The 24,149-nt window shown below is 67.5% G+C and overlaps 5 protein-coding genes across 5 annotated transcripts; 2 read left to right on the top strand and 3 right to left on the bottom strand.

Moving 5' to 3' along the window:
• Positions 1–600: 600 nt before the first annotated feature.
• On the bottom strand, positions 601–3,802 carry CHLNCDRAFT_20008 (hypothetical protein; the record flags this gene model as incomplete). The annotated part of the gene is made up of 9 exons (XM_005850930.1): positions 601–796; positions 1,059–1,432; positions 1,790–1,881; positions 2,020–2,185; positions 2,397–2,481; positions 2,650–2,855; positions 3,075–3,223; positions 3,420–3,551; positions 3,694–3,802. Coding segments are annotated over 9 exons (1,509 nt in total), but the record flags the coding sequence as incomplete, so codon positions are not given.
• Positions 3,803–4,948: 1,146 nt separating this feature from the next.
• On the bottom strand, positions 4,949–8,542 carry CHLNCDRAFT_19551 (hypothetical protein; the record flags this gene model as incomplete). The annotated part of the gene is made up of 12 exons (XM_005850931.1): positions 4,949–5,034; positions 5,193–5,273; positions 5,462–5,606; positions 5,821–5,921; positions 6,070–6,178; positions 6,388–6,496; positions 6,982–7,059; positions 7,279–7,388; positions 7,600–7,680; positions 7,859–7,950; positions 8,126–8,254; positions 8,398–8,542. Coding segments are annotated over 12 exons (1,266 nt in total), but the record flags the coding sequence as incomplete, so codon positions are not given.
• Positions 8,543–9,243: 701 nt separating this feature from the next.
• Positions 9,244–14,651, top strand: CHLNCDRAFT_140814 (hypothetical protein; the record flags this gene model as incomplete). The annotated part of the gene is made up of 14 exons (XM_005850652.1): positions 9,244–9,281; positions 9,472–9,757; positions 9,924–10,100; positions 10,247–10,520; positions 10,683–11,157; positions 11,371–11,444; positions 11,676–12,637; positions 12,752–12,941; positions 13,123–13,196; positions 13,366–13,635; positions 13,808–13,877; positions 14,096–14,204; positions 14,369–14,498; positions 14,589–14,651. The coding sequence occupies 14 exons, from the start codon at positions 9,244–9,246 to the stop codon at positions 14,649–14,651; spliced, it is 3,192 nt and encodes a 1,063-aa protein (XP_005850714.1).
• A 415-nt stretch (positions 14,652–15,066) lies between these two features.
• On the top strand, positions 15,067–16,141 carry CHLNCDRAFT_140815 (hypothetical protein; the record flags this gene model as incomplete). The annotated part of the gene is made up of 5 exons (XM_005850653.1): positions 15,067–15,085; positions 15,256–15,347; positions 15,513–15,636; positions 15,781–15,858; positions 16,074–16,141. 5 exons carry the CDS (start codon positions 15,067–15,069, stop codon positions 16,139–16,141), a joined length of 381 nt encoding a protein of 126 aa, XP_005850715.1.
• Positions 16,142–17,249: 1,108 nt separating this feature from the next.
• Positions 17,250–23,511, bottom strand: CHLNCDRAFT_140816 (hypothetical protein; the record flags this gene model as incomplete). Its single annotated transcript, XM_005850932.1, has 16 exons — positions 17,250–17,693; positions 17,884–18,006; positions 18,257–18,501; positions 18,692–18,749; positions 18,865–18,936; positions 19,100–19,312; positions 19,485–19,975; positions 20,100–21,368; positions 21,513–21,533; positions 21,714–21,776; positions 21,885–22,019; positions 22,148–22,242; positions 22,392–22,456; positions 22,698–22,825; positions 23,161–23,338; positions 23,422–23,511. The coding sequence occupies 16 exons, from the start codon at positions 23,509–23,511 to the stop codon at positions 17,250–17,252; spliced, it is 3,690 nt and encodes a 1,229-aa protein (XP_005850994.1).
• Positions 23,512–24,149: the final 638 nt, after the last annotated feature.

Raw genomic sequence — 24,149 nt, forward strand, 5'->3', positions numbered from 1 at the left:
CAATTGTGTTGATCTGTTTTTAAGAGGCTACACCTGAACATCTGGCGCAGGCAAGGGCGGCCGCCGCAAGCGGGCAGCATCCCGCGGGCTGAGCGGCATGCCTGGCAACTGCTCTGCCGCACCCGGCAGCGCTCGAGAACTGAGCGCCACAGACTGCTGTCCAGCTATCGCAGGCTCCTGCGGCACCGCTTCGGCAGTTGCCTCCTGCTCCAAGCTCCTGCGCCGCCGCAGTAGCGACCCCCGGCTGCATGCCAGGCAAGCAGCTGCTCAGATGCCCATGGCGTCAATGGGCTGCTCCCTGAAACTGCAGTGCACTCGTGCATGTGTGACATGTGACATGCTGCGGCAAGTATGGGCAGCGCAGCGCAGTGGCAGCGTGCGGCCTGCACCTGAGGTGATGCACCACACGGAAGTGGTGCATCTCAGACTCCAGCTCAGCAGCGCTTTCTTCCAGCTCCCCAGAGCCGCTGTCCGCGCCCGCCAGCGGCTGGCTGCTGCTGGGTGCCGCCGCCAGGCCCTGCGCCGCAGCCTCCTGCAGGGCACATGTGGCTCCATCCAGCGTCAGGTTGCGCGATGGTACATCACGTCGATAGCACGTGTTCAACAAAACACATGCTGCCTGGGGCCCAGAGGAACTGCCTTGCTCGCCTGGACGGCCTGCTCGTGGCTCATGGGAGCCGCCTCCTCCTCGTGCATTGCGTCCAGCTCTTGCAGGTGGCGGCGGTGGCGGAAGCAGCGCGGCATGGCGTACTGGCGCAGCGGCACTAGGAGCATGATGGGCACAGGGAACAGGATGCTGCAAGGAGGCCAAGGGAGATGAGAGGGGAAGGGTAGGGGGCCAGTAGGGCAGGCATATGCTTGGCGGGAGCCGTCCTGGATGGGAGGCAGCGGGCCGCCGCAGGGCCTGCTCACCCGGCTAAGCCCGCCCACGTCAGGCCATACACGCCCAGGAGACAGGCCAGCTGGAAAGCCGTGAACCAGGCAATCACACTGCAGGCAGCAGGGGCCAGGAAGCAGGCAGTCCTTGCCAACCACAGGCACACACACTTCTCACGCACAATCCGACACCCACCCATGCAGCGTCCTGAACCCAGCTGGCCCGCCCCGCCTCCGTTCGCAGGAAAGAAAGTAGCTCCGCTTGCCTGAAGGGTACTGTCTCCAGGTAGGGAGCATGGCCGCGCTCCAGCAGCTGCGGGCGGCGCGCTGGGTCTGTGAGCAGCAGCAGCGTACGGTCCCACAGCTGGCTGCCGGGCAGCGACTCGAGAGCCATGAAGGCAAAGTAACCCCACAGCGCGGCGGTGGGCATCTGGCGGATGGCGGGCATGGTGGCCAGGCAGACGCCCACCCCCAGCGACTGCAGCAGCCCCGACAGCCGCTGCTCCAGCACGTGCATGGCGACCACGCTGTCGCTGGGGCCGCCCTCTGCCATGCACTCGCTGGCAGCCGGGGTCGCCACAGGCGTGTGCAGCGACGAAAGCGCCGACCCTGCTGCAGGAAAGGCTGCTGCGGCCGGGTCGAGCGCTGGCAATGCCGCTCTGAGGCAGGACGCCACGGCAGCAGCTGGGGCAGGCCCAGTTGCTGGCTGCACACCCCCACCGCTGGCCCTCTCTAGGCTCATGCTACTGTCGGCGGCGGCGGCTGACAGGAGGGCTTGGGCTGAGGGCGAGCCGTGTATTTTCAAGCGGGCCTGGCTGGTGCGAGCCCCCTTGGCGCTCTGCCCATTGCTGCGCTCCGATTGCTGCTCCTGCTCCACCTGCTGCTTGTGCTGCAGCTTGTTCCTGCCCGCCACCCTCGCCAGCGCCCGCGTGTGCATCGGGGCTTGCGGCAGCACGCCGTTGACTGGCGGCAGCCCCAGCAGCCCACACAGCAGAGTCATCAGGCCTGCACCGGACTCGCAGCCAGCAACTGGACGGCCCGACGTAGTGCGGGGCTGCCTGCCATGGCTCATGCCAAACCCGCAATTGCAATGCATCCAACCTTGCTGTCCAGTGCTCCACACCATCCACCTGTCCAACCCACCCAGCAGAAAGAAGTCGTAATGGTAGGCAGGCGGCTTGCGCAGCCCAAACTCCGGCTGCTGCGCCAGCTGGGAGGAGACGTTGTGGTCGAAAAAGAACAGGATGGTGATGAGGACGGCGGGGATTGCGGCGGCGGCTATCCAGCGGCCCTCCAGCCGCCCCATGTCCTGCAGGCACAGCACGCGGCAGGCGCAGGCACGGCGTATGGTTTCCTTGCAAGAAGGCGGGTGGTGGGAGAGACGGCGGCTGCGCAGAGGCGCGGGTCGGGCAGCGCCTGCACCTCAGCTGCTGCCCTGCGCCCCAACTCACCGCTGCCACCGTCCAGTTGCGCCGGCCGGCGGCGTCCCAGGCGTTGGGGCTGCGCAGGCGCTGCGGGACGCCCCCTCCCGGCGCTCGCACCGCAAAGGACAGCCCGCTGAAGGCAACCAGCACAACCACTGTTCCATAATCTGCCAACAGCGCTCTGTCAGGTGTTGGTGGGGTGTTGGTTGGTGGGTGGCGGGCAGGCAGGCACAGGGGCACAGGCAAAGGAGAACGTTGGGTGGCAGCTGCTGTGGTGTTGTTGCGCCATGATGGGCACGGGAGCGCCGGCATGGTGCAGGGGTGGAGCTACAGGCAAGATGGCACTCACCGCAGCGGAGGCCGCAAGAAGCGCCAGGAGCGCGCGCCTCGCACCAGCAGGCTGAACAGCAGCACGCCAAAGGCGATGAGCAGCGACCAGAGGCCGTTGGCCAGCTGCCAGCTGGCAGACTGCGGCTCAGCCACCGCCCCATCCACAGCCTCCTGGTGCTGGAACTCCTCCACGCTGCCCTTGATGGCCTGCTGCAAGAACAGCATCTGCAGCAGCAGCAGCAGCAGCAGCAGCAGCAGCAGCAGCAGCGCAGCAAGGGGGTGATGAGCTCGCCATGGCGCTGCCGCCAGTTGCTGCGGGGTGGGAGGGAGCTGTGCCCGCTGGGCCAGTCGTCGATATCATCGATGCTGGAAGGCACGCTGCGCTCAACAGACTCTGCTCCCCATCAGCCGCTGCCGGCGCCGCCGCCGCCGATACCTCCTCACCGCAATCAGTGCGCCGAAGAGCTCCCCCGCAAAGCGGGTGAAGCGTGAGATGTAGGCGCAGGCGTTGCACAGCGCCAGGACTAGGACGAAGAGCGAAGCCCAGACGCACGTCCAGGCAGACCATGCCAAGAACAGCTCACGGCCCAGGCCTGCGGGCAGGCATGAGGCAGCCATGAACGGCTGGGTCTGAGGCTGCGGCTGGGGCTGGGTAGCCGAGGCTGCAGGCGTGGCCGGCGATTCTGGAGGCGGCACCTGCCACCCAGACGGGCAGCCCCTACGGCAACAGCGGATGTGGCCCTGCCCTGCCCCTCGGCGGGTCGGGTGAAGCCCCACACCGGCGCTGACCTTCCCTGCCTTTGGCAAAATCGTACATGAACTTGTAGGTGATGACAATGGGCTCCGCCACCCCCACTATCAACAATGGCTGCCCGCCCGCCACCGCCTGCACCACGTCCGTGATGGCGGTGGCGGCCAGCACTGCAGCAGGATGTGGGGCAGCGGGGCAGGGTTGCCCTGAAGATCTTAGTTTTTTTTGTATTTTGTATTTCCAGGGGCCTTTCTGCAGCAGTAGAGGTGCGGCATGGCTGTTTCCGGGGCCTGGCTGCTGCGGGCGGTTCACCCTGCACTGCCGACAGCAGTCCCTCTGTCTCAGAGTAGAGCTGCTCGCCAAAGGCGAGGGCTGGGATGGCAGAGGCGCAAAATATGTAGGTGGCGGCGGCCAGAATCCTGCGGGGCGCGGCTTGTTGTATCGTTTTAACATCATCAAACGGTGAGGTGGCAGTAACAAGCCGTCGGCGCGCCGCAGCCACACCAGGCGGCGGCACCAGGCGGCGGTGCCGGCTCACCTCAACTTGCCCCTGCGGCTGGACCAGTCGTCTCGGTAGGTTGCCAGCCTGCTTATGAAGTCCTCCCTGATGCCTGAGCCGGCCCAGCGGGCTGCCGACCAGCAACACATCACGCCGCCCACCGATCTGCGGCAGGCTGCGCAAGCCGCGGCAGAAATCTAATCGCAACGGCTTGTGTCATGATGATCAGAGAAAAATGCCATCATCTGCCACCACGGTGTTGTGGAGTGGCAGCTGCTATCAGATTTTAAGGGTTGCCCATTCCCTCCCCAGACTCAATCAACGGAGCCACAGCTGGAGAGGAGGAGCATCGACAGCAAGAACATCAGTTCTGCACTGCCAAGGGGTCTGCTTGCTGTGGTCAACATACCGCCGTGGCAACATGGCGCTGGTCAGGACTTCCTGACCCAGGGACCAGCTCTGGAGACCGCTGGCAACGAATCATTGATGCGGAGCGAACACAGAATTGCTGACCTAAGGCGCCAAACACCGGCAGCCCAAAGCAGGCAACAAATTCCGACCACCACACCGGCACCAGCCGCCCACCCCCGCTCTCGCCCACCCTCTCTCCTCTTGCTCCCATGTTCTGTCACACTTTTGGGTTGGGTTCAATGCAAATCAATACGGTGCCCCAATCGGCGCCACACGGTTAGCGGTTTGTTGAGTGGGGAAGACGAGTCGCGCAAACGAAATCAGGGCGCCGGCGGGAAGTGCTCTCAGGCACTGCACACGCACACACCCGCCGGTGGGCTGGTTGGATGGCGGCCAAGCAGAGAGGAAAAGCAGGAGTCAAGCAAGCGAGGAAGACCAAATAGGGTGCCGCCACCTATGGGCTAGGACAAGGGCCGAAATCGCGGCCCATGCGCCGCCCAGCGGCCGCATCAAGGGAAGGGGGCTGGGCGGCCCGGCGCCAGCGCTCCACGGATTCAAGGCAGCTCCGTGTTGTGTCCACCAACTGTCCCTCAGCACAGAAACAGTGGCTTGGAATGGACGTGCCCCGATCCAAAGGGACCCGCCAGCCAAGCAGGCTCACTCCACGACCTCGCCCACCACGCCGGCTCCCACGGTGCGGCCGCCCTCGCGGATGGCAAAGCGGAGGCCCTGCTCCATGGCGACTGCAGCAGCCGTAGTGTGGTTGGCAGGCGGCGGCAGTCAGTCCCAAGACGTCAGGCGGGTCAGTATAGCCCTGGAAGCCAGCAGCACGCAGCCTGTTCCTGCCCTCCAGGGAAGGAGCGGGCAGGCTGCAGCTGCGGGGAGGCTGGCGGGCACCCACCGGGGCAGATGAGCTCAAACGTGCAGGTGACATTGTCGCCTGGCATCACCATCTCAGTCCCCTCTGGCAGGGTGACGGTGCCTGCGGGCAGCACAGCACGGGACATCAGCACAGCAGCAGGATAGTGGCAGGCATGATGGCCACCATACCTGCACACCCCGCACCATGCCCATTCCACAGCCTCCTCCCACCGACTTTCTGCCCACACAGGCAAGGTCGCCGCCCATGCACGGCGCATGCAAGCAGAACAGCGCCGCAGAGAGGCCCACCCGTGATGTCTGCTGTGCGGAAGAAGAACTGCGGCTTGTAGTTTGAGAAGAAGGGGGTGTGGCGGCCGCCCTCCTCCTTGCTCAGCGCGTAGATCTCTCCCTTGAACTTGCGGTGGGGCTTGATGCTGCCCGGCTTGCACACCACCTGCATGACAGGGCGGGAGGGCAGGGGAAGTGGAGGGAGGGAGGCGGGAAGGAGGGAGTGAGGGCGGAGGCGGGGGAGATGCAGAGGGGAAGATGACATGGAGCGAGCCAGCGCCGCAGCGCTTTCCTGGGCGGTTTGCGCTGCGGCAAAGCAGCCCCCATCGGCGGGCGGGCCCATGGGGCCATTCTCCCACTCCCTGCCGCTTTCTACGCACCTGCCCGCGCTCCACATCGTCGCGCTTGATGCCGCGGATGAGCAAGCCCACATTGTCGCCTGCCTGTCCCTCGTTCAGCTGCTTCTTGAACATCTCCACGCCTGGATGGGGAGGGACGGGGGTCGCGGGGAGCAGGGTGTGTGTCAGGGCACTAGGGAAACCGCGCCAGAGACAGCAGGGCGAGGGAAAACAGCTGCCATACTGCTCCCGCTCCCCGACCCAGCTGCACCCTGCGGTTGCCCCGCTCACCCGTCACCGTGCTCTTGGTGCTGGTGGGCCGGATGCCCACAATCTCCACCTCATCCCCCGTCCTCACAATGCCCTGCTCCACCCGACCAGTCACCACCGTGCCGCGCCCCTGCAGCAGTGTGCACGAGGCTGGGAATGGTGGTGGAGCAGGGGCTGGCCGCCATGACGGCAGGGACCCGCCAGCCTCCCCTACATCCACCCCTGCATGCCGGCAGCAACCAAATGCAGCAGGAGCAGCGCTGCAAGGGGAGGGAGCAGCTAACAGGCTCCCAGCAGCAGCAGTGGCAGGGGCGTCGGCCGTGCGGCTGGGCGTGTTACCTGGATGGAGAAGACGTCCTCCACAGGCATGGAGAAGGGCTTGTCCAGGGCGCGCACAGGGTCCGGGATGTAGCGGTCCACCTCATCCATCAGCTTCAGGATGGCCTGCCTGCAGGGGGGCAGCGGCCACAGGCGGGTGGGCAGGCCCAGGCGGGGCGGCGCCGGTCAAGCGGTGGCGGAGCAGGGTGGAGGAAGGGTACATCAATGTGGGTACATCAATCGCATGATATACACGCAACCATCTGCCCAGGCCAAGGCCGAGGCAAAGAGGTACGATGCAGCGAGTGCAGCGAGGGGTGAGTGTGCAGCAGAGGAGCGATGGTTGGTGGGGGCGCAAGTCGCGTGCGGGGCTGGTCAGACAGGCCACGTTGGGCCGAGTTGACATCACAGCGTGTTGCTCAAGAGGAAGGCAACAGGTAGAGTGTATCGTCACCCCAGCCGCGCGCAGGCGCCACTTGCAAGCGTGCACCCTTGCAACCATGCAGCAGATGCAGCAGCATACCTGCAGCTCCGTGCACCCCATACAAATACACCTGACACACACACCAACATCGCGTGTGTACTACATACCCACACTCCACCCCACCAACTCACTTGCCAATCTTCTCGTTATCTCCCTTCAGCGCCGCCAGCGCGGAGCCGCGCACAATGGGAATGTCATCGCCTGGGAACCTGTGGGCGGCGGCGGCAAGGCGAGGGGCGGCAGGCCACAGGCCACGGGCAGCTCAGCACGACCACCTTGCCCCTTGCCGCAACAGGGCGGGCAAACTGGACAGCCAACAAGGCAATCCACGTGCCAGGGTGTGCATGCCACAAGCCATAGGCAGTACACACAGGCAAGCCGTGTAGGCAGTACAGTGTGCGGTACATGCGGTACGGTACACCACGCACTTGTAGAAGGACAGCAGCTCCCGCAGCTCCATCTCCACCAGCTCCACCAGCTCCTCATCCTCCACCATGTCGATCTTGTTGAGGAAGCACACGATGGAGGGCACGCCCACCTGCAGGAGAGAGGAGGAACACAGAAAGTGCCAGGCCGGGGAGGGGGGTTGATGGAAAGGCCGGGCGGGGGTTGTGCAAGGCGCGGCGGGAGGTTTGGGTGCGACGAGCAGCAAGGGCCAGCCGCAGGACTTAGCGTGCAGCAGGGGCAAGGCGGGCATGGGAAAGCGGATGACAGCACCGGCCTGGCTATGCCCTCCCTGTCCTCCGCACCTGCCGCGCCAGCAGGATGTGCTCCCGCGTCTGTGGCATGGGCCCGTCTGTGGCAGACACCACCAGGATGGCGCCATCCATCTGCGGGGCAGCGCAGGTGCACGGTTCAGAAATGAAATCACACATGGCGACAGGCTGAGCTGGCTGTCAACCCGTCACGCACCCCAGCCGGGGCAGCCAGAGGATGTGACAATGACCAACCGACACCGACACCAGCCGCACACCCCACCGCCACAACACACACTCTCTCCCCGATTACCTGCGCTGCTCCCGTGATCATGTTCTTCACGTAATCGGCGTGGCCGGGGCAGTCCACGTGAGCATAGTGCCGCTTGTCTGTCTGGTACTCAACTGCAGGCAGCATGACAAGGGGCGTGTGTCCAGGTCAGCGCCAGCTGCTGCAAGCCGTCGCCACCGGCGCCAGAGACAAGCTGACATGCCTGCCCTCGAGGAACGGACGGCAACAAGCCCCCAACTACAGCACATCCCCGCCTCGCACACACGCCGAAACCCAGCCTGGCCGCACCGTGGGCGGTGGCGATAGTGATGCCTCTTGCCTTCTCCTCGGGCGCCTTGTCGATCTCATCAAAGGCAATGGCCTTGGACTTGCCCTCCTCAGCCAGCACCTGCACGCGGCAGCAGCCGCAGGTTGCCGCTGAGGTGCCAGCCAGGGACCCAGCATGGCCATGGCCTCACAACCATCAGCCGTCATCCCGTTCCTGACAACCCCTCTGCCTGGTCGCATGCTGCTTTCAGCTCAGTCAGCCAGCAGGCATCCTGCCAGCATGGACCCGGGACGTCCGGCGGGGCCAGCCAGCGGCGCCTTGCCCCATCTGGCAGGCCGCATGCATGTGCGTGCCTTTGTGATGGCGGCAGTCAGCGTGGTCTTGCCGTGGTCAACGTGGCCGATGGTGCCCACATTAAGGTGCGGCTTGACGCGGGTGTTGATGTCGTAGTCGCTATAGTTGCTGCACCACAGCGACAACAACAGCCAGGACCGCACGCGGTGAGCGGGGTGGACCACCAGGTATGAAGATGCGAGGATGTCAAGGTGCAGGCGCACACGGCGGACGCTCGTTTGGGCAAGCTGTCCGCAGGTGCCAGAAGCCAGGCTGGACTGGTAGACTGCTGGGTGGCCGGCACTGCGGGTTGTGTGCGAGTGCGCCCACGCAGCGCAGACAGCGGCGGCAGCGACTGGCGGTGCCCAACCCTGCACCAGCTAGCGCGTGGCAGCCTGCTGCATCGCGGTCCCAGCCACTCACCGCACCGCCACGGTGAGCCAATGGGACTGCTGTTGCCGCCTGCATGCGCGCAGAGAGGGCCGATGGTGAGCCCACCTGGTCGAGCAAACCCGAAGCATCCACAAGGCTGACAGGTTGTAGGGGACTGAATCTTACCCGAGGCCGAGCTCCGCCGACCCCGCCTGCGCCAAGCTGCTGCTCCGAGCCAGCAGGCTCGCAGCCGCCCTCCGAAGCATCCTGATGACGCAGCAGGCCACCCAGTCGGTCCCAAGATCGGCAAAGGAGTGAAAACGGGCAGATGGCCGGGAAAGAGGATGCGGGCCAGGCTGGCGCGACTGGAAGAAGGCCCACAGCTACGCGCACCACGATTGACGAACTCCTGAGAGGTCAAATTGGCTGAGCGATGGCTGCGCAGGCCATAGACCCGCTGCACTCCGCTCGGTGAAACCGTGTAGCGTGGAGCTGGATGGGCTCCTCCAGGTCTGTGCAAGGTCGAGCACGCGTTCCAAGGCGGTGCAGTGCCGGCCAAGCCCTGCCAACAGCTGTCGGCGGTGCCACCGTGCCGGTGCCCCGCCAACGCCTGTGCCGCGCCTCAACAGTGGTTAGCTGCCTCCCGCCTGCCCTGCCGCAGGCCATCACTCCTGTCGCCTGCCCTGCCGCGCCTACCGGGAGGAGGCGGCGGCGGGCTTGGGCTAGCACCCACCGAGCCATGCCTGGCGCCAGGCGAGTATGGCCAGCCGCCACCGCCCATCACGTGTGATCCTCTGCCTCCGGAGGTGGCAGCCAAGCTGGCAGCAGGGGAAGGCATGGCGGTGGCGCTGGAGGGCCATAGCAAGCACAGCCAGCTGGAGTGGTGCCTGGAGCAGGCAGCGGCAGCGGCACGGCTGCAGCGGCGGCATCCGGCCGAGGCGCAGCAGGTGGGCATGCGGGCTGCTGGCAGCTGTTGAGTCCACATCGCCGTCTGCTGCTGAGGCCCTAGACCTGGGCCTCTCCCAGGCGCACCCCTATTCTGGGCCCTGTGGCTGTTCCCACCTCCCCACCGTGCCCCATGTGCTTGCTGTCGCTGCTGCTGCTGTGCCACAGGCTGAGCGGCCTGCACGGGCCTCGACCAGGCCTGCCGCTCATGCCCCCGCCGCCGGCGCCCGCGCCCGCGCTGCCGCTGCCCTCAGCAGCAGCAGCAGCGAGGAGAGGTTTGGGTCGGAGGGAGCGGTGTCTTCTGGTGCCTTGCACATGCACAGCCGCGCATCCGCTGTGCTGCAGGTGAATGAACCGCAGGTTTGGCGGGCGGCGAGGCGGCGGGTCGCAAGGGAGCACCCCAGAGATTGGCCGGGCCCAGATCTGCCTGCCTCTACCTCCTCAGCACGTGCCTCACTTTCTTGCCCCCTGCCCTGCCGCCATGCCAGCAGGAGCCACAGGCTATGGAGCACGATGCTCCGCCAGGCGAGGCAAGCGATGGTGGAGCGGCGGAGGCAGAGGCAGGCGCGGAGGCGGCGTCTGAGGGCCAGGCAGGGGACTCGGGTGCCCTGTTGGAGCAAGAGCTTGAGCAGGGTTTCGCCGAGTGTGCTTCAGGGGCTGCGGCGGAGGAAGAGGGGGAGCCTGCGGCAGCACCCGCAGCAGCACCTACAGCAGGAGCAGAGGCGGCAGCCGCGGCAGGGCCAGGCGCCGCGGCGCAGGAGGCAGGTGGGGCAGAAGCAGATGCGCCGCCCTCTGCTGCCGGTGGCAGCAGGCGGACCTCTGCAGCAGCTCGCCGGCAGCAGCAGCAGGCTCGGCGGCGAACAGCCGCTGCTCTGCCAGTCCCTCCCGCTGCCCGGCCGCGGTCAGCAGCCGCCGCTGCCACTGCAGCAGCGGCAGCGGAGGAGGAAGCACCGGGCGGTGGTGACGAGGGCGGCTGGTATGATTCGGGGTCGGAGGCTGCTGCTGGGCCGTCGTCCCCTGTGGCAAAGGAGGCAGCGGAGGGCGGGTCGGGAGCCGAGGAGCAGGCAGCGGGAGCGCAGTCGCCCGGCAAGCGCAAGCGCCCGCCCGCGCAGGAGGCTGCTATCCAGGCTGCGCTGCACAAGCTCGGGGAGAGCGGCTGGCCGGAGTTCTGCCGCAAACTGTGCGAGCACGCGGAGCGGCGGGAGGCGTCGGCGGCAGCAGGTGGCGGCCGCGGGCGTGGGCGCGGGCGCAAGGGCGGACGCGGCAGGGGTGGCAAGGGCAAGGCTGGCGGCAGCACGGCGGCTGAGGAGGTGGGGGTGCAGGATGTGCTGAACAAGAACAGCCGCCTGTTCCATGAAGGCTTTGCTGCCGCATATCACGAGGCAAAGGCGCAACTGGACAAGTGCGCCTGCTGCTGCCGCCGCTGCAGCTTCCTGCCTGAAAGCCTGCCTGCCTGCCCGTAGCGCTGCCTCCCTCTTGCCTGCCGCGCACAGCTGCACATGCCTCTCCTGTGCTCTGCGCGGCTGCTGCTGCTGTGCGCCTGCGTGTCGGCCAGCCAGCCGGCCGGCCAGCTCACTGGCGCGCATGCCCTGGGCTGCCCGTGGCTGCCACGCAGGAAGGATACTAAGCGGCAGAAGGAGGAGAGGCTGAAGGAGCACAGCAAGCTGGTGGGCCGCTGGTCGGAGCTGAGTGCGCAGGACCATGGCTGGTATTTGCAGCACAAAGGTGGGCTGGGTCCCCAACAGTAACTGGCGAGCCCCACCCACCACCCCACCACCCCCATCCCCACCACACACACACGCACACATATACAACGGACACACACTCCCACACATGCATCACCACCCGCACACACCACCACTGCTGCCACCGCCACCAACCTACCCCGCCTCTGCCCACGCCACGCTCCCGCCCGCGCAGGCACCGTGCTGTCGGTCGGCGACTCGCTGCACATGCAGGCGCTGCAGGGCCGTGTGCAGGAGGAGCAGGGGCAGTACATGGCGCATGTGCAGCAGAAGGCGGCGGGCGTCAAGTACCAGCACTGCACAGAGCGGCAGGGTGCGCAGCTGGAAGAAGACGAGATGGGCAGGCGGCAGCGCGTGCACCGCGGCCTCCCGCGCTGCTACCGCCTGCGCGCGGTGCTGCCCGTCCCCACGCCTGCCGCCGCCGCTGCTGCGGACGCCGGACGGCAGCAGGCAGAAGGGCTGCCGCTGCGGCACGTGGCGGCGCTGCGGCGCGAGGGCCGCCCCCCGGTGTTTGTGCGGCCCGCCGACGGCGCCACCATCCCTGGCAGCAACATCTACCTGCCCTGTGTGGTGGAGGCGCCGCCGGGCGGTGCAGGCAGGGCCAGCGGCGGCAGCGGCGAGGTGTACCGCAAAGCAGAGGTCCCGCCGCTGGCAGAGGACCCACTGCTGGCCGAGCTGGCGCAGCAGGCGCAGCAGGCGCAGGATGAGCGCGCAGCAGCCGCTCCGGCTGCTGATGGCGCGGCGCAGCCGCTGTTCTGCCTGTCAGCCTCGGCCTTTGCTGCCATTGTCAGCACGCCCATGCTGGAAGGGGTGCCTGCCTGGGAAATCCCGGTCACCATCCAGCAGCTGCCACCGGCAGCGGCGGCGGGAGCCGGTGGGGAGCAGGCAGGCGAGCAGCAGCAGCAGCAGCAGGAGTCGGGCAGCGTGGTGGTGTGCTTGGAGAAGCCTCTGCTGCCGCGCATGATGACGCTTCGTGCCAAGCAGCAACGGCTGCAGAAATATGCTGTCCTCTCTCTTGGACTGCAGCAGCAGCCACAGCAGGAGCAGGGCGGAGAGCAGCCACAGCAGCAGCAGCCCAGGACGAGGCGCAGCACGCGAGGGACTGCAGCAGCGGCAGCGCCACTATCACCGACGGCGGTGCCGGGAACGGCGGGCCTGCCTCCGCGTGAAGCCTCATACGACTGCTGGCAGCTAGGCGGGTGTCGCCTGCTGCTGCGCTCCCACGGCCGAATGCTGTTGCATTGCCCGCAGCAGGAGCAGCAGCGGGCTGCAGAGGAGGGGGCGGATGGCGGGGAGGAGGTGCCTCCCCCTCCGCCGCCACCACCGGCGGCGGATGGGTGCAGCGGGGACGCTGCTGCTGCTCCTGCGGGTGGCGGGCATGGAGAGCAGCGGCATGTGGTGCTGGCGCTATCACCTGAATACTTGCCTGAGCCAGACCTAGGTGGGCTGCCTGCCGGGCTGCCCTGCCGCAGCTTTGGGCATGCATGTGCACTTGTATTTGCACCCCAAGCCTGCATTCGCAGCAAGTCTTCATGTGTCCTCAACCGCCGCACCTGCCCCTTGGGCACCCTCCTTGCCTTTCACCTCTATGGCTCCCTCCTCCTTTCCTCCCTCCTTTCCAGAGGAGACTACGATGGAGGAGCTGTGCTCCTGGTGGCTCAAGCTGCTGCTGCGCCCTGCTGTCAACACTCTGCTGGTGGGCCCGCTGCGCCTCTAATGGCTCTTCTGCTCGCCAGCTGTCGCCACGCATTTCCCTGCCATTGCCCCTGCCGCCTCTGCTGCTGCTGTGGGCAGCGCCTTGCGAGGCGCCTGCCCCAGGGCGTGCCTGCTGAGTGGTGTGGAGCTTGCGCGTCGGCCTGGCGCAGGTGGCGCACGTGCATGTGCCACGGGGAAAGGTGCAGAGCTGCGAGGAGCTCACCTCAGCAGACATTGAGCGGCAGTTTGGCGGCGATGGCGCTCCGGCCGAGCAGGGCGGCAGCCGCATGCACCAGGCTGCGGCAGCCGGCCTGGAGCTGCTGCAGCAGCTGCTGCGCGCGGTGGGCCAGCAGCCTCCGGGGCGCTACCTGCTGTGCCGCGTGCCAAGGGACACCACGTGCTGCCTGTTCCGCGCCCTGCCGCCCGACCTGGAGGCATCTGTACAGGCGAGCTACTGCCGCTCCTTGCTACCCCCGCCTGTTGCGTTGCACTCTGTGCTGGTGCAGCACTCTGCTGTGCTGGCACTATGTGCCGCCTCGCCTCCATGCAGCTGCTACATGGTCCTTCTTGCTTGCCCAACTGCCGCTATCATCCATCCGCTGTTCTCTGCAGGATCAGGCCTCACCACTTCCCTGCAGCTCGACGGTGGCACGTGAGGGGACAGTCTATGATCTGCATGCAGGTGGGCAGGCCGGGGCGTGGCATCTGCCCGCATGCCCACCAGCCAGCCTGCTTGCTGGCACAGTGCCCGCTGCCATGTCAGCTGCTATGTTGGCGAACAGCTATCTTACCACCGCGCCACCCACGACGATGCGCACCCCATCATTTGGGCATCCCCTGCCTCTGCTCACTCCCACCCAATGTGGCCCTCCTGGCCTGCCGTCGCCGCTCCTGCTGCAGCCCACCATCGCAGCGGCGCCACAGACCTGCACACGTCGCCCTTTGTGCCGCCCCGCTGGCGCCCGCTCAGCCCCGACCTTCCGCAGATCCCATTCACCTTCCCCCCCAGGTGCGCCGGCCCGCGAGGCGCAGCAGCGCTGTGCTCAAAGGCTCGAGTTCCACTGCAGGAGGCGTCAAGGTGGCTGCCTGCCTGCAGCTGCACACTGTGCAGCTCTCTTGTCAGCCGAGGCAGCATCCTCCCCTTCCCCTTTGAATGCTTCCTTCTGCGTGCAGGTCTGGACACCTCGGCCGCAAGTACGCAAAGGCGCGGCAGCGCAAGGCTCTTCCCTATGCTTGGGGGGTGCTGGGCGAGGGCGGCGACTTTGACCAGGCACGCAGGGCGGGGCCGCGGCCGCTGATGCTCGTTTCTGCCACCACAGCTGGCGGCGGGGAGCCGTGCACGGGACCAGCTTTGCAGCTGAGCAGCGCTGTGCCGTGCTGTGCTTGCCTGCAGGTGCAGCACCTGGGCCAGATCAGCAGGGCAGACTATGCGCAGGCCATCGGCGAGGAGCTGTAGAGGGATGGCATGGGCGGCTGCCTCCTTGCACAGTTAATCCACAACGGTGTACCCTGCAGCATCAGGCGGTGCAGCAGCGGCGCAGGGGCTCTCAGCAGTGTTCAAGGATCGCGGTGCATGTAAATTCTGACGAGTCACATGCAATCATTTAAGCCAGATTCAGAATTATGCTTCTGATCGGTGGTGTGCAGGTGCCGCGGTACGCGGCTCCGCTGCCGGCGGTACGCCGGCAGATGATGCCGTCGAAAAAGCCGCAGGAAGAGGTGCTTTGTTGTCTGCCTGGTCCCTGCTTTTGTGTTTGCGGCCCTCCGACACCAGCAGGGGCAACATGGCGTCGGCTTGCATGGCTTCTACCTCGGCCCTCCTGGCGCCTCGCAGCAGCAGCAGCAGGCAGGCGGCTGCCACAGTCAGCAGCATGCCACTGCGGCTTCGGAGTGAGTCGCGCCCACGCACACTTGCATGGCCCTGCCAAAAGCTCCAACACGCGCCAGCCAACACGCATTGCGACCTGCGACCATGGCATGATGCCCTCCCGGCGCTGGTGGCCCCCCGGGGGGGTGAACCCTCTGGAAACCCTCCCCGCCCGCCGCCGCTCTGGTTGCAGGCCGGCAGCAGCGCGCGCCGGGGCGGCAAGCGGGCTGCTTGCAGGTGCAGGCGGTGCTGACCAAGGAGAAGTCTGAGATGGATGTGTCCAAGGTGGGTCACCTCTTGGTGTTCCAGAGGGAGTACAAGAGGCCCCCCGAGTGTGGCCATACCATCGGCACCCTCCTTGTACCTCCTCCTGCTGTTGACTGGCGCCTCGCCCTCGCCAAGCCTCAAGCACATGCCTCACCTGGCCTCGAGCCCTGCCTGCCGCTGCAGATGTCCCCCCTGGGCGACCGCCTGCTGGTGAAGCCGCAGGAGGTGGAGAAGCAGACGGCGGGCGGCATCCTGCTGTCCCCCACCTCCAGCGGCAAGAGCATGCAGGATGCGCTGGTCGGCACAGGTGCGGGCGGCCGCAGCACAGCAGCTCAACACCACGGCCTGCGACCTCTGCTGCTGGGCTGCTCTGCTGCGGGACCTCCGGGGGTCGCGCCCACGCGCGCCCTCAACACTGCATGCCCTGCCCCGCCTCTGTCTGCGCCTGCAGTGCTGGCCGTGGGCGAGGATGTGGACATTGGCGTGGCGGCGGGCGACCGCGTGCTGTTCAGCAAGTACGGCAGCTCAGGTGCGGCAGCGTTTTTTGTTTTGGGTGTCGCTGTTGTCGCTGTGCGCATGTGTGTGTGTGTGTGTCTGCGCAACTCACAGGCCGGCATAAAATTGATGCGGAAGGGCCAGGGCCGGGGGCAGCGCGCTCGCTCGAGGGCTAGTGCCTGTTGGTGCCAGCCGGCCCGCATGCCTGCTGCTGTGCCGGTGACGGTGTGCCACCCTGGCGGCGTGCAGATGTGGAGGTGCCGGATGGCGAGATCTGCTTTGTTGCCCAGAAGTCGATTCTGGCCAAGCTGTCCTGAGCGACTCTCGCGATGGGCCGCCTGCTGTCCTGAGCATCTGCCCCGATGCAGTGCCTGCTCGCCTGTGCTCGCGCATTGCCTGCATTGATTGACGACTCGAATGCGCCGCCGTCAACCCACTGCTTTTGCCGGTGCTTCCCTGTTACGTTTCGCTGGCTATAGTTACAGCGGGGCGGCGTGGAGGGAAACGGAGGGGAAAAAGCGGCAAGGTGGCTCAGGGCGTACTGCCCGGCGCAAGGATGGCGTACGACATGAAAGGAGGCGGAAAGGACGCTGCCCTCAAGTTAGATAAAAGGCGCTGAAAACAACGGCAGCCGTACAGCGCGCGGTGGCCGGCGCTCGTTGGGCACGATGCGCGGGCTGCCGCAGCAAGTCAGGCTCAAGTAAGTGTGACAGAGCGGGTGGTGGTGGGTTGGATCAGGGGGTCGTTCTTTTCAAAGCCTGAGGGGAAGTAACGCACGCGGCACGGGGACGGGGGCTGTTCTGCCACGGCCTGCTGCGGGTGGGAGGGCATTTGTTGTTGGTGGGATCAAGCGGGCTGGCAGCTGCCATGCAAGCCAGGAGCTTTCAGTATGAAAGCAGACAAAAGATGGAGCACACAACAGGGTGTGGGGCAGGCGCACAAGGGCTGGCGAGGGGCTGGCAAACACTGCCCTTGCTGGGCAAGGGACAGCCTGTGCGAGCTCAGCAGCAGACGAGGATAGATGGATGCAAGCGCTGCTGCGGAGGGCTCTGGATGGAAAACGATAATCAGACGGGTCGTGACGTTGGGACAAGATGGCTGCATTCATTGCTGAGGCACGAGATAGATGTAGGCAGTAGGGTAGAGAGAAAATGAGATGGATGGCAGTGTGAGGGGGAGACAATATATCGACGAACATTGGAGAGAAGGAAGACCGCCCACGATGCTGGCCGGCCGGCGTCGTTGCTGTTTGAATGGGATCGTTTGGATGGATCGTTGATCAGATGGATTGATCGGACGGATTGCCGGTGCGGCAATGCGCCTCGACGGGCGTCATGAGTTGACACGGTGCAAGGGGGCTAGAGGGCACAGGCGTCGGCCGCCGAGGCCGACAGCTGCGCCGCAGGACCAGCGGGGCTCGTCGCCTTACTGCTTGCGGCTGGCACGCGCCTGCTTGGCAGGAGGGGCAAGGTCGGCGGCCTCCTCCTCGCCCCGGCTGCCCGGTGGCGAGTCCGGCACGGGGGTCTGGTCCCCAGGCGTGTTGCTGCCGCTGTCGCTGCCGTTCCTGCCGCCGCCCACGCTGGTGTCTGCGGCAGCGGCCGGCGTCTCGCGCCGGTGCTTGTGGCCCGACAGGTGGCGGTGCAGCTGCTGCTGCCAGGCCGCAGGCGCGCCCGCGCTGGCGCCGGGCGCCTCGCCCCCGCGGGGCCCGGTAGTGCTCGCGCCCGCGAGCTGGCTGCCGGCGCCGCTGGCGGCGCCCGCGGCGGCCAGCGCCTGCACTGCCTTCTGCAGCTGGTGCGGGTGCAGCGACACCTTGCCCTGGCGGTGGTGGGCGCTACCACCGAAGCTCATGGTGGCGCTCTCGCTCTCGTCCTGCACACCCAGCAAGCCAGCAGAGCAAGGGTTCAGGCGCAGCAGCGAGAGCCGTCACCCACCCTCGCGCCACCCCAGGGGAGGCCTGGCAACGGCGGGCAGCACAAGATGCAACAGCTGCACACACACGCAGCCGGGCACAGATCGCAGCACACAACGGGCAGGCGAGCAGCAAGGAGCTGCGCCGCACCTGCAGCAGTACGGCGTACTGCCTGCGTGGCCGCGGCTGGGAGGCCAGGGCCACGCGGCGGGGCTGCTCATCCTCCTCAGCCCCCAGGTCCTCCTCCTGGCGGTCGTACTCCTGATCCTCCTCCTGCGGTGGCAGAGGGCAGGAAGCAGGCGCAGGCAAAGCGTCAGCAACACAGGTCAGCATCAGGTGCCCGCAGGCGCAGCAGGCGCAGCAGCAGGTGTGTGGGTCGGCAGGGCCGACGGGTGCAGCCGCAAGGGCGGGCGTGTCGGCAGCCAAGCCCAGCGCCACGTTGGGCGGCAGTGGCGTCGAGGCGGCGGTAGGCTGGCTGGCTCCCTGGCTGGCTCCCTGGCTGGCTGGCTGGCCCTACACACACCTGGACCTCCATGGGCTCCTCCCGCTGATCCCCGCCAGCAGTGCTGGCAGGGGAGGGGCTTGCGGGCGTGGGGATGGCAGGGGTGCCGCCATCCACATCCACCACTGCGGCTGCCTTCTTCTTGGCAGCGGCAGTCACCACGGGGTCTGCGGCGGTAGCCTGCTGCGGGTGGTCCGGAGAGGCGGAGGGGGCGCCGGCGCCTTCCTCCGCCCCGCTGCTCTTGTTGTCGCCAGTCGAGGCGGCCTCTGTTAGGACCGAACGGGGCAGCAGGAACCAACAGGACAGTCGGTCAAGCCTGGCACAGCCCCGCAGCATGCGGCCAGAATGCGACCCCCCTTACAGGCACTGCAGATGCTTGCTGAAGCTGCGGCAGCCGCCGCTCCACAGCACAACAGCTGCCCAGCTGGCAAGGCAGCCGCGCCACCCTCGGCTCACCCTCTTTGGCCATCCGCACAAACTGGCCCCGCACGCGCGGCCGCTGATCGGCGAGCGCCTGCAGTGAGAGCGTCGGGCTACGGTCAGCAATTCAGCGCATGAGCTGCAGGGGAACTGCTGGCTGCCATCGCAGCGAGCTAGCAGGCGGACAGCCAGCCACTCCCCCGCCTCACCTTGCGCGTCTGGTACCGGATCTTCTTTCCAAAGTGCAGCCGCTTGCGCTTCTCCTTGTAGCGAGCATATGCCTGCAGTAATCGGTGGGTGCGAAGAAGGCTCATCACCCCAAGGTCGAGAGGAGCCGGGGAGGGCTGGGATGGGGTGGAAAGATCAGGATGCTGTGCAGCAGCAGCGCCCGGAACAGCAAAGAGGGTGCTGCAGTGTGCTGCATCTACCCAGAGGGCCACGCACCAGCAGGCGGGCCTCCTTCGTTGAAAACGCCTCCTCGCTGCCAGGCTCCAGAGGAGAAGGCAGCGGCAGCGGCGGCGGCGGCAGCGAGGCCGGCAGGCTCTGCGCCGCCGCCGCAGACTGGGGCAGCAGCAGGCTGCTGGTGGCGGGGCCTGCCGAAGGCTGGAAGGAGGGTGGGGCCGTGAGGGAGGGTCCAGGGAAGGACAGGCTCGAAAGCTGCACGGAGCAGCAGGGCAGGCACCAGACCCGAGCAAAACCATCAGCTGGCTGGCTGGGGCTGCTCACAAACAGCGCCAGCAGGCACAGTATGGCTGGCATGCACGCCACACATAGACACGTCGCCACGCGGCGCCTTGCGTGAGGGAGGGGCATGCAGCGCAATTCTCACCTGCTGCTGCCAAGGGATCTGCGGCCTGGGCCAGCCCATCAGAGAGCAGAAGGGGCCCGACAGCGGCGGCGGCGGCGGCGGCAGCGGGGGCGGCTGCCCGGCGGCGGCCGCCGCCACAGCAGCCATGCTGTACTGCTGAAGCATCCAGGCGTACTGCGCCTGCTGCTGCCCGTGCTGCTGCACCAGCATGGCACGCTGCTGTTGCTCCGCCATCGCCTGGATCTGCTCGGCAGCTGCCGCGGCGGCCTTGCCGTCCCCGGCCCCATCGCCTGCTGCTGGCTGTGCGCCTGCCTGCTGCCCGGCCCCTGCCCCCGACGGCTGCTGGGATTGGGTGGGGCTGGCGACAGGAGCTTCGGCGGCGGGCTTAGCCTGGGCCTGCTGAGCCTGCTGCATGAACTGCTGGGCCGCCTGCTGCTGCTGGGGCGAGGGCAGAGCCGGCATGCCACCCCATCCAAAGTTGACTGGAGGCGCCATGAAAGGCGGCATGCCACCTGCACGCATCAGGCGAGGGCAAGCAGCCGGCATGTGAGACTCAGCAGCGCACTGGGAACAGTCTGAAGCAGGGGGGAGGTGCACCATGCGGGAAGAAATTGGGAGGCAGGCAGCTGGACGCACCAAACTGCGGCATGAGCCCGGCAGGGAAGGGCGGCGGCAGCATCTGCTGCTGCTGCTGCTGCTGCTGGGCCGCAGGCGCCGCGCCCTGCTGCTGCTGCTGCTGCGCCGACGCCGAGGGATGCCGCGGCGACTGCACCGGGCTGAGGCCTGCAGAGAGCTGGCGTGCCAGTGCCGCCACGGCCTGCTGCTGCGCCTGCGCCTGCGCCTGCTGCTGCGCCTGCTGCATGAACAGATGCGGCAGCGACTGCTGCGGGAACTGCGCCGCCGCTGCCTGGGCCCCCGCCGCCTGCTGCGGCTGCGGGAACAGCCGCGTGTCGGCAGATGCAGTCAAGCTCTCTGGCACGCTCCTGGGGGCGTGCGTCCCGGCGGAGGCAGCTGCCGCTGCCGCGGTGGCGCGCGTCAGCCTGCTGGCCTTGCCGCCGCCAGCAGCGGTGCTGGGGCCGCCTGGCGTGGCGCCTGCTGTGGTGGTGGTGGTGGCTGCCGTTCCGCCGCCCGGCGCGCCGGCGCTATTGAGGGGCGACCCGCTCTCCCTCAGGGAGGTCAGCGCCTCTGCCACCTCAGCCACCTCAGCCGCGCCACGCTGCCGCTCCGCCTCCTCCCGCTCCTCCTCCTTGATCTGCTGCAGCAGCAGCTTGCGCTGCTTGCGCTGCTGCTGCTGCTGCTGGAGGTTGGCGGGCCAGCAGGCGGCGGCCCTGGTGGGCGAGGGCTTGGAAGGAGAGCCGGCCGATACCGCCAGGGCCGCCTCAGGGGCTGCCAAAGCAGCGGCAGACGCCAACACGGGCGCCGTGCTGGGCAGCGGCGGCAGCCCGCTGCCGGGGCTGGCAGGCCCCACAGCGCCGCGCTGCAGCTGCTGCGCCACCGGCGAGGGCGGGGGCAGGCCCGCGGCCTTGCTCGTCACGCCGCCGTTGCCGTTGCTGCCATGGCCACCATTCCCGTTGGTGGTGCCGCCATTGCTCCTGCTCCCGTTGCCCGTGTTGCTTCCCATGAACTGGCCACCGCCAGAGGTCTGGCTGGCATCGAAGAGAGCCACGCCAGCACCTGCCGCAGCCTGCTGCTCCGCCGCCAGCGAGGGGCGCGGCGCCGGCAAGGGGAAGGCATTGGTCTGGATAGGCTGCTGCTGCTGCTGCTGCTGCTGCGCGCGGGGCGGGGGATGCGCCTCCTGCGCGGCAGCAGCAGCCGCTGCGGCTGCCGCGATTGCTGCCAGCGCATCCTGTGCCGCCAGCATAGGCTGCCAAGCAGCGGGCGCCTCGCTGCCAGCCTCGGCGGCGGCTGCGAAAGGCGCGGCAGAGCTATGTCGGTGGTGGGTGCGGTGGTGTGAGTGCTGGTGGTGGTGGTGGTGGTGCGAGCGCTGCTGGTGAGGCGGCAGCGGCGGCACGCCGGCCAGAGCCGGCTGTGCTGCCGTGCTGGCATCACATTGGATGCGGTCGCTATGGCCTGCAGGCAAGCAGCGGCGAGCCAGCACAAGGGGATGAGCTTGCTGTGCCATGGTCGGCTGATGCAGGCAACAAAGCAAGGAGTGGCACGCAACGGCATGCGGCAGGCAGCGGCGGTTGCATCCTCCGCGCCGCGCAAGCAGTCTTAAGCGGCGGCCAGCCTGCCGAACTGCCTGCTCACCCGGCATGAAGTGGCCAGTGGCTGAGGTGCCGTTGCCATTGCCACTGCCGCCCACGCCGTTGCCTGCAGCCAGCCTTGGAGCGTTCAAGGTGAGGCAGCAGCAAGCAGGCCTCGGGAACAGACCGCCGCCGCCAAAACAAGCCCGGCAGCCAGCCAGCCGCCGCCACCCACCGTTGCTGGCGCCGCCAGTGCCATTGTCGCCGCTGCCGCCGGTGTTGCTGCCGGCCTTGGCCATGTTGCGGCTGCTGCCGTTTCCATTGCCATTGGTCTGGCCAGCATCATCCACACCGCTGCCGCTGCCGGCGCCTGCACACGGGAAGCAGCACAGCGCATGCGCTCAAGCGGCGGCGCGGCGCCCAGCCCACCACACAGCGCAGGCAGCAGGCGTGTGCCAGGCCTATGTCGGGCCCCGCATGACAGCAGCCGCGCCACACCGTTGGTGTGCTGCTGCCCCTGCATGCGGCCGCCGCTGCCGCTGCCGTCTGGGGCGCTGCCCTCTTTCGAGGTTGGCTCCGTTTCCTCCAGCAAGCTGCACAGGGACGCGGGGACAGAGGTGAGCGCGCGGGCAGCGCGCGCGGCATGGAGCCACAGCGCAGGGCAGGGCCGCGCGAGCAGGAGCGAGCGGGCTAGCAGAGGGCTTCGTGTGCTGCAGCAGGACCAGGGGCGGCGGCTGCTCACGTGGCTGCTGCATCCGTGCTGTTGCCGCTGCCGGAGTCGTCCCTGCATGGGCTCTGTCCCGGCCCCTGCAGCAAGCAAGGGTGGGCTCGGCTTGAGTGGCCGAGCGCGGGGGCACCTCGCGAGCCCGCCGCAGTGGGGGGCAGGCAGGCGGGGCCGGCAGACGTCCATTGGCGGCCGCCCATGCCGCCCACGCAACCCCAACCGCGCTAGGGCCACCCTCAGCATGCCAGCCCGCTGCGTGGCTGACAGATGGTGGTTTGTGCCGCTTAAGGCCCCCTGGCGCCGCCTCCAGGCCCGGGCCCGCACCTGCTGCCGCCAAACGCGGGTCCACAGCATGTGCACTTCGTTGGGCCGCAGCGGGCGCACCCAGAAGTCCACCGCGCCGCTGGACAGGCATTTCAGCACCACCTCGCGGCTGTCCTGGTTGGACACGACTGCAGGCAGGGGAGGGAGGGCCCCGGCGTGGAGGTTGGCAGGCCTGGGCGGAGGGGCGGTGGCGCGGTAGGAGCCCATGGCTCAGGGTCAGCGGCCGGCGCTCCCCGCTCTGGCGCAGGGCTGGGGGGTGCCCAGGTCTCCCAAGGAGGTCGCCTGTGGGGCTTGGGGGCCTCGCGGTCGAGGCGATATTTTTCGTGCGTGATATCTGGGCGCGCGCGAATTGTGGGCGATGTGCACCAGCGGCCCCTGCGGGCCCCCAACCCTGCCCCAACCAGCCCAGGCAACAAGGGACGGGCCTCCCGGGGCGGCCCTGTCGCCCAGCGGCGCCACTCACCGACTGTGGGGATGCTGCGTAGGCTGGGGTGCTCGCTGAGCCTGTGCAGGAAGCGCACGGCGTTGGAGCCGGGCGGGTCGTGATTTTTAAGGATCACGTCGACGTCCGGGCTGCCCGTGGCCGCCGCCCGCTCCTCCAGCAATTGCAGCGCGCTGCCGCCGGACTGCGCCTCCACCGTCTGCGGCGTGGGGGGCATGGGGTCCCGTGAGCAGCCTGTTGGCTGGGGCAGGCGGGCCAGGGGCGGCGGCAGCAGCAACTTACCGAGTAGCCCGCCGCCTCCAGGAGCCGCAGCGTGCTGGCCCGCGCGCTGGTGTTGTCTATCACCAGCACGGTAATCGTTGGCACCGCCATTTCCGTTGGTGTGGCCTTCATCCCGGCGAGGCTGCCATGTTTACGTGCCCTTGCTCCCTGGGCTGGTGAGTGCGTGGTTGAGAAGAACAGGTCGTTGAAGAGGTAGAATGAGAGTCGTAGAGTTGACGGGCTGCTGGAGCTGGTCGCACCTCATAGCGAGCTGGCGCGCCACACAATATCTGGCATTAAGATCTTCCAAGTTTGGCACTCGCCAAAGCTCGCGTGCTTGCCAGCGGCATCAGCAAATGAAGGGAGCCGAAAAACAGCAGCCATGCACGGCTTCCGGCCGCGCCGCAGCCGCCGCCGCCGCCGGCACCCGCCCGCACAGCCACCATGTGCTGCAACTCACCACCCCATGTCTTGGTGAGCAGGCCTGAGGCTCACACCTAGTCCTGTTGCAGCACCGCCACCAACCCCCTGCCCTGCCCAGCAGGACCCGCCCCTGCCCACCTCCACTGCCCCCGACCCGCGCTGCCGAGCACGGGTCAAAAGGGGCCCGAGACGTCCCACAGTGTGCAATGTCCATGTTCATGAGTTGTGTTAGGGAAGAGGGAGGCGATAACTTAGCTGTGCAGCGACGGGGAGGGAGGGCGCAAACTGGGCAAGGCCACGAGGGCCAATGTATGTGCATGGGCTGG

Source organism: Chlorella variabilis (genome assembly GCF_000147415.1).
Source record: "Chlorella variabilis unplaced genomic scaffold CHLNCscaffold_3, whole genome shotgun sequence".
Taxonomy (NCBI): Eukaryota; Viridiplantae; Chlorophyta; class Trebouxiophyceae; order Chlorellales; family Chlorellaceae; genus Chlorella; species Chlorella variabilis.